Source organism: Manis pentadactyla, chromosome 4 (genome assembly GCF_030020395.1).
Source record: "Manis pentadactyla isolate mManPen7 chromosome 4, mManPen7.hap1, whole genome shotgun sequence".
Taxonomy (NCBI): domain Eukaryota; kingdom Metazoa; phylum Chordata; class Mammalia; order Pholidota; family Manidae; genus Manis; species Manis pentadactyla.
Window position 1 is genome coordinate 14,399,950 of NC_080022.1, and position 8,234 is coordinate 14,408,183.

Sequence of the window (8,234 nt, forward strand, 5' to 3'; positions counted from 1 at the left end):
ACCGCTTGGTCCAGAGTCCCATGTCTTCACCAACCTGGGATCCACCTGCTGATTCATTCATTCAACAGATCCCTACTGATTACCCACTGTGTGCCCACCAGGCCCTGCACTGGGTGCTTCACTCACAGAAGGGGGCACTGCAGGCACAGCCCTGCTCCTGACCAGCCCTGAGCTGGCCACCCAACACCGATGTTATCAACAACCCCACACCCTGATTCTAGCAGCTGCTCACCACTCAGGGACTTTGACCATCTCCCCTTCCAGGGTAAATAAATCCTAAGGAATCTAAACCAAGCAGAGTAATCCCCCATCATCTTGAGCCACCATGGCTTAGGTAAGTAGTCCTGAGGGGGAGGTCTGCCGGGCGGCGGCAGCAGGGCTGCTGGATGTTATGTGTTGGCTTGAGTTCTGGACCGGAGCTCCCATCTTGGAACTGGAAGGATCCACCCAGAGGGCAAAGCCAGCACAGTAAGGGTGGCCAGCCAAAAGCAGGAAAGGAACTGGTCACTGATGATGTCATCAAGCCACTCAAGAGCCACCTTCCCCCTAGACCTTCATTATTAAGCCCACCGAATCACAGTTTTCTGCTGGAAGCTTCCTGACCAGGGGGGCAGGGTGCCAGGGAGCAGGGTCGGGAGGCTCTGGGGTGAGGTCCTAGCTCTGCCTTTTGCTGGTTGTGGGACTTCAGGAAGTTCCTGTCACCATTCTGAGCCACATGTTGCTCAAATATAAAATGGGAAAAATGATGCCCATACCTGCCAACACTGATATTTTCACAAAATCCCAGAGCCCAGCTGGCATTCGGGAACTCTGATGCACAAGTAGGGGTCACCAGCTCTTGACCATGTGTCTTGAATAAGTGGGCATTGTGCATCAGGATCTAACGGACTCAGCTGCCACACAGGAGGACAGAAGAATTGGCTGGGAAGAAGGGAGCATCGATGAATAACTTTCTCTTCTTGATTTATCTTGGGGGTGGCTTCAGGTTTGGTCTGTACACAATAATAGCAGGAACAATACAGTTAACACTAAAGGAGGGTGACTATGTGTCAGGCACAGTGCTAAGAGCTTAATATGCATTAATCATGTTTAAGGCACTGACCTTGTCTTATTTTCTTCTTAATTTCATCTACAGTTCACACACAAGGAAACCAAGATTCCTCACTGTAAGGTCACATGACTAGTCCAGTATGAGTGGAATTTGAACTCAGCGCCCATAGTTCTTGATTCCTATTACACGGCCTCGTATGAGCCACTGAGCTTCATGCAGAAGCAAAATGCTCAGTCAGCTGTTTCACATATGTGTGTCAGAGGCTGGGGGTGTGAGTGGCTCAGGTGCCCCACCTCTGTTGCTGGAGACATGATTAATTACATATGAATGACAGATCATGGATGCTTATATGAAAAAGTTATCCATCCACCTATCCGTCCAACCATCCATCCATCCACCCAAAGTCAGTTTCCCTAAAAGCCAAGCCTGAAACAAGGATTTTTGTGCAAGTCAGTAATTTATTGAGGAGTGCTCTCAGGAGGAACCTGCAAGGCAACAGGGAAAACAGGATAAGCCAGGGGACGAAGCTAAGCTAGGACGTGGCTCCAGGTGTCTAACCTCGCCTTGATCCTGCAAGGAGCTCTGAGCACACAGTGTACTGTCCAGATGGTCCTGCATGGAGGCTGGAGGCTGGGCAGTTGTACCCACCATGGTATTATACCACCTAGTCATGGGTGAGAGGTGAGCACGGAGGGGAAGGGTGCAGGGTGTGCGCCAGAAAGCTCCCCGTGGGCAAGGGCAATCCTCAAGAGAAGGAGGCAGATGTGAGCATTAGCAGCCAACACCTGGCTTGCTGAGGGCTGGGGAACTGGGTCAGGAGGGGAGCTGGGTGGGACACCAACACCACCCACATTCTCCATCTATCCATTATGGGTGCCTTTGGTCTGTAAGCATTCACTGAACATTTACTATGTGAGGGAGCAGCAGAAACAACGATGAGATAGAAGTGGCCTCCATCCACCAGGAGTCCCAGTCTGTTGGGCAGCTCAGAGGAACCCACACAATGTACTCCACTCAGCATAAAGGCTGGCAAGCTGCAGACCCCTGAAGAGCTATGGGAGGCTTGCAGGAGGAAGAATCAGCCAGGGGAGGCTTCTGCAGGAAGTGGTCCCTGGACCCCGAGGAGGCCTTCGCCGCCTGGAGATGGCAAGCCGAGCATTTCTGCACGAGCGCCAGGCTGAGCCAGTGCTTGGGAGCGGGAGAGGACCCGTGGCATGTGCTTGTGGAGCCTGTGCCTGGAGCAAGAGGACAAGGCAGCTTCACCTAGCGCCTCACTCCGCAGGAATCTGTGGAACCCCCTCTTAGGCCTGGACCCTGCTTTGGGCACCAGGGATGCAACTGGGTCCAGGTCAGGCATGGGCCACCTCCGTGAGGGCCTCCAGGCCTGGCTGGGGAAAGGGACACAGCACCAGACAGAGCCAGTGGCCAACTCCTGTGAGAGGCCCTGTCCGGGGGTGGTGGAGGGCCCCGGGGTTTTAAGGAGTAGAGTCACTTGGACAGAAAGATCAGTACCATGCTTTAGAGAGGCCAGTCTGGCTGCAGCTTGGGAAGTGAATTGGAGCGGGTGAGACTGGGGCTACTGGTAGGGGGTGTGGGGGCAGCGGACATGTGAGGTTCACATTCCTGTGGAGGCGGCAGATACTTTGCCCCATGGCCCCGCCCCCCGTGCCTGCTGCTTTGGCCTGAACACTGTCCCTGGGGGCAACCTGGCCTCAGCTTTTCCTAAGATTCCAATCCACTCTCAGAGGAGACAGTCGCTGCCCTGTGGGAAGGTTTAGAAAGTCCGGGAGGCAAGATGGGGAGTAGGGGCCAGGCTGAGACCCTCCCTCTTCCCAGGGGTATTTTAAAGGAGCGAGGCTAGTTCAGGGGGTTAGACACTGGCGCAGGGGTGTCAGCAACCCTGTAGGACTTCCTGAGCTCAAGACGCTGAGGAATGGGGTGGGGAGGTGCAGCAGCCAGGGGGCTTCTGCTAGCACATGGGGGTCTTGCCCCTGCAGTGGGGCCTCCAGTAGTAACGCAGGCGCTTCTGGTAGGTGTCCAGGTTACGCTGCAGGCAGACGGCCACCTCCTTGTCACAGGCACACAGCTGCTGCTCACACCAGCTCCCCTTGTCAGCTGCGGGGTGGAGAAGGGGGGAACTTAGTGTCTGTCCCTTCCTGACCCAGAGCCGGGGGTGGGTCCAGGGTCCCTGGAGGGAGCCCCTGAAGGCAGCACAGTCCTCGCTCCGCTGTAGGGTACCCTTCCTAGCTGCTTTGACTCCAGCTGCATGACCTTGGGCTTGAACCATCACCTCCCTGTGAACCACTGCTCCTTTATTTATTTATTCACCCATTCAATAAACAGTTGAGCATCTATCCTGTGGTGGTCCTCGGGGGAAGGGACTGTGAGGTTCACATTCCTGCGGAGGTGGCGGCAGATATTTGAGAACCACATTTGAGAACCACGGAAGCCAATACACAAACTGTGATAGGAGGCAGTCAGGAACGAGGCAGGGACTGCACGGCGGCACAACAGTGGGACCTGACTCAGTATCAAGAACCGTGGGAGCTGCCATCGGGGTGCCTGCCCCCACCAGGAGAGCCAGCGTGGAGGAGGGGCAGTGCTCCCGGCAGAGGCAACAGCCTGCACAAGGATTCTGAGGCGGGGGGGCCATGGTGCTTCAGTTTCATTATCTGTAAAATGATGATAACAGTGACACCCCAGGGCTGTTGGAAGAATGAAAGTCAGGAGGCAAAGTCCTCAGCACAGAGAAGGATCTCAGTGAAGGTTGGCTATTATTGTTGCTGTTATTATTACTATTAAGCCTTTCATTAAAAGGTCCTGCTGTGATGAGCCCATTCAGTCCCAGCCCTGGGGCCTGCCACCTTCCTCTATGCAGGGACCCAGGGGCCAGGGGACGTGGGTTCCCACCCAGGCCCTATCATCTGCAGCTGTATGATCCATGGGAAACAGTTCTTCACTCTATTCTCGCTTTCCTTGTCAGTTAAGTGGAAATCATCAGGGTGGTGCCATATTTTGGCTGGGTTGCTATGAAGATCAATAATGATGAAAGTAGTAACAATAGTATCGGTAGCCAGTGTGATTTACCCAGCATGCTCTCTGCAGTGGGCATCTACAAGGCTCATTCTGTGTGTTACCATTTTTGTTCTCAAATTAACTTTATGCCGTTATCATCCCGAGTTTACAGATGCAGATACCAAGGTTCAGAGAGAATGAGTACCATGTTCAAGGTTACAAAGCTGTTGGTGGTGGGTCTGGGATCCAAGCTGCTGCTTATTAGCCTTCCAGACCTTGAAGGCATCAAAGTCCCCACTGGACCTTTCCATATTCCCAACCACATGCTTGCTCCTCCTCCACAGCCTGGCTACTGCTACTGGACAACTGAGTGAAACAGGGAGGCTGAGTAGCATGTGCATGATCACACAGCATATGAAGGCAGTGAGTGCCAGAACTCCCTTCTTCAGCCCCTGACTCCAAGCCTGACACCCGGACACTTACAGCACTGGATGTGCCCCTGGGAAAAGGTGTAGTTGTAATTATCTGTGAGGACTCGGCATTGATGGTGCTTCAGGTGATCATAGCAGCAGTCGTGGGCATGGCAGCACCTGGAGGAAGAGGACAGGAGATGGGGCATGCAGGGGACATGGCTGCATGGGTCCCTGGCAGACTCCGGTGAGGTTGCCCTGTCCCAGAGGGGCAAGTGCATGTCACCTTGCAAGAGTCAAGGCCTGCAGGGTCCTGGTCTTCTCTACGGTCATGCCAGCTAACACCAAGTGCTTCCTATTACCAGGCATCTGAATTATCAGCAAATTCTCTCTAAATCCTCACTACCCCCTATGATGGAGGTATTAGGATGATCCCATGTCCCAGATGAGGAAACTGAGACTCAGGGAGGTTAAGCCACTTGCCCAAGGTCACACAGCCTGGATCAGGGAAGCAACCCAGGCCTTGGATGGCTCTCCTCCTCCTCTGGCTGATTCCCAGGGTTGCTGTGAAGATCAAATGAGGTAATGACAAAAAGAGGTGGCACTTTTTAAATACACTGTGTAATGGCAGTGGGGAGTGTGTGTGTGTAGTCTAAGTAAGTTAGGATTTGGGAGTGCAAGGCATTGGCCTCTGGACTCTGGAGAACCTTCTAGAAGGCAAGCTCCAGGAGGGCTGGGACTGCATGGAGCTTGGTAGAGCTCCTAGCAAATAGCACAGAATGAATTTACAGGACAAATAAAGGGATGGAGAGGAAAGGGGAGAGTCCGGGGTGGGGGCAGGGCAGGGTTGCCTCCGTGGGCCTGCCTGGGAAGGGTTACCAGTCCGTGGCATCTTTGGGTTGGCCTTTGCCACCAAGTCCACAGTGGCAGCCATAGGGCCAATAGGAGAAGATGGGTGTCTTCCGGGTCACTTGTTCGACCATCTTGTTCAGGTTCAGGATCCCACCCTGGGTTGGAATCACACCTGCCAAGAAGCCCAGCAACAAGGAGAGGACACGAATCTCAGGGGAGGCCAGTGGGCCACAGGCCTGGCACCTGTGGACCAAACTAGTCACCTTGGATAATAAAATGACAATCACCACCATGGCTGTAAAACATGCAATGATAGTGAGTGTACATGGGTCTTCTGTGTAGTGATTTATTAACTCCATCCAACCCCATGAGATAAGTACTATTTCTTTCATAAATAAACTTTTTAGTTTGGTATTTTCTAGATGTACAGGAAAGTTGCAAAGATGGTACATACACCCCTCACCTTGTTTCATCTCATTATTATCAGCTTATCTAACTGTGGTATATTTTTGAAAACCAAGACATGACATTGGTTAAACAAGTACTGTTTAATCCCCATTTTCGAGATGAGCAGACTGAGGCTCAGTGACTTGCTCCAGGTCTTAGCGGCCAGTGACTGGAGGAGCCAGGATAGAAACCCAAGGCAGTTCAGTTCCATTCTCTGTCCCCAGGGAAGACTCATCCTTGCTGCTGAGCTCTGCCCCCCACATCCCGTGGAGAAACCTGCATGTTAAAGAGCACAGTGTGACTCTCCTGGGAGGCAGTGTGATTTGGAAATCAATGATTTTCAAGGATATTTTTCATGTCAGTCATGTTCTGCTGGTTAGACTTGATCATAATGGAAATTTATTGTATTGGGAGAGAGGAATCCTTTACATTGAATTAGGAGAAATAAAATATATTAAGTCAATGGATTTAGGGGAGAGTTCGGGAGAAACAAACAGTTAAGAAGGGGCCTGAAGTGTACATGTGTGTAATCTCCAGAGATGACTCAGGAACACAGACGGAGCCCAGAGTCTCAGGGACGCCCCGCTGGGGGACCTTACTTATGGGGTTCCCCCACCTGCTCAGATAAATGGTATTATAATGAAAGGTCCTCATGCAAATGAAGTAAATAATAAACAGGGGTCCTTCTATGTGACAGCTGAGTCCATTAGATCCTCATGCACAATGTCCACTTAATCCTAAATTGTGGGAGGTGGGGTTGGGAAGAGGGGGTTGGGAATGACCTGTGCAGTGGACCAAGGGTGAAATCTCAAATAGGTTGTCTTTGGCTGCAGCTGAAGACTTGTGGTGTCTGGTACTTGCAGGCCTGTTGCATCCCCAGAGGCTCCCCTCAATGTGCAGAAATCCACACTGTCACTCCTGTTTTGACATGGTGGCTCTAGCTGTGCGGCTGTTTCAGGGAAATCTTGCTAGGCTTGGATGGTACTAACAAATGATCCCAGGCCCTCTGGAACCCCTGGTTCAGCAATAAGAACCTGAAGGCAGCCCTTTGCAAAAAGAGTCAGCATCTACCTGGTGAGCCAGCCAGGGACCTTGCCTTTTCGGTGTCCCTCTGGGCCTCTTTTTGCATTAAGTCTTTCCATTTCAGCTAGAAATAGACATACAAACTCACGCCTGAATGACGCAGCTGTTCCCTGCCAGGCAAGCAATAAATTCAACTTTGATTCAGAATGCCTTTGGGTGGTGGTCCTATTTCTTATAATTTTACAGTGAGGCAAAGCCAGCCCTGAGAGACTAAGGGACTCGCTGTGTGGTTATAAGGGCTGGGGTGGACTAGCCCAACTTGTCAGTATTCCCATCTTGGTCACTCTTTCCATCCTTAGCTGCCATGGTGGGGACAGAGCCCCTCTCCCAAGGGTCAGCCACAGTGGCGGAAGGCAACATCGCTACCCCCTCATGCATGTGCTGTGTATTAAGCTATTGCTTGCTTACTATTACTGACACTTGCTAAACACTTTGTATATGTTGGAGCCTTTCTAGTAACTTTACAAAGAGGAGGCTACTGTGCCCATTTCACAGGTGAGGATATAGAGAGGTAGGGTGACTTGGCCAAGGTCACTGCAGGAGATGGTGGGCCAGTGTGTGAATGCAGGCTCATCTGGGTATTTTATCTCTACACTGTGCTGCCTTTTTATGTCTGAGAGATGAACTTCAGTAGCTTAAGTGTAATTTCCTACCAGTTTTCACTGTAACTCTGGAGATGTGTTCCTCTCTAGAATTTGGGAGTCCCAAAGTAACATAAAAGCACGTTTAAAACACTTCCTAACATCAAATACTCTGAGGTGGATTAAGAAACCCAAATGCCAATTTACTAGCAACCACGTTTCTACATTCGATCTGCTAAAGACTGAATAGAAACTACCCCACCTGCCACCCACAGTCAACAGAACCTTCTTCCCAAGTTCAAGGGAGATAATGAAAATGAAAAGGTTCTGGAAAGAGAGAGCGCTGTGCATATATAAAAGATTCTTACTTGGTCAAAGGGACAGGGACGCAGGGGAGCAAGATGAGGTGGGGCGATCCATTTCTGTGACCTGTGTCGTAGATACCACAGGTGTCAGCTCAGCAGGCCCCCCGTTTCTAAATCTCTTTTCTCAGCTTTACAGAAGTCTAGAGGCAGGCCACACAGCTCGGCAGACGAGAGGTCTCTGGCCAAAGCCACCATTCTAGGGACCTGGCAGCCACTGATGGCTGCTTGTGGGGTCGGAGAGGGGAAGGGTTCAGGACTGGGGGTGCAAGAGCAGTGGGGATTAGAACAGCAACTCCGTCTAGGAAAGAGATAAAGGGCCTACGCATCCCTTTTTCCCTTCCCAGCTGTGAATCCCGTGCCCGCTCACCGGCAAACAGCATCAGCATGCACAGCAGGGGGTGTTCCATGATCCCAGGAGAGAGCAGAGGAA

At 51.7% G+C, this 8,234-nt stretch overlaps 1 protein-coding gene across 1 annotated transcript; it reads right to left on the bottom strand.

Annotated features, from left to right (window-relative positions):
• Positions 1–2,183: 2,183 nt before the first annotated feature.
• Positions 2,184–8,234, bottom strand: PLA2G2D (phospholipase A2 group IID). Its single transcript, XM_036914503.2, has 4 exons — positions 8,172–8,234; positions 5,356–5,500; positions 4,550–4,656; positions 2,184–3,166 (listed from the first exon to the last, which is right to left on the bottom strand). Exons 1-4 carry the CDS (start codon positions 8,209–8,211, stop codon positions 3,021–3,023), a joined length of 438 nt encoding a protein of 145 aa, XP_036770398.1. The 5' UTR covers positions 8,212–8,234; the 3' UTR covers positions 2,184–3,020.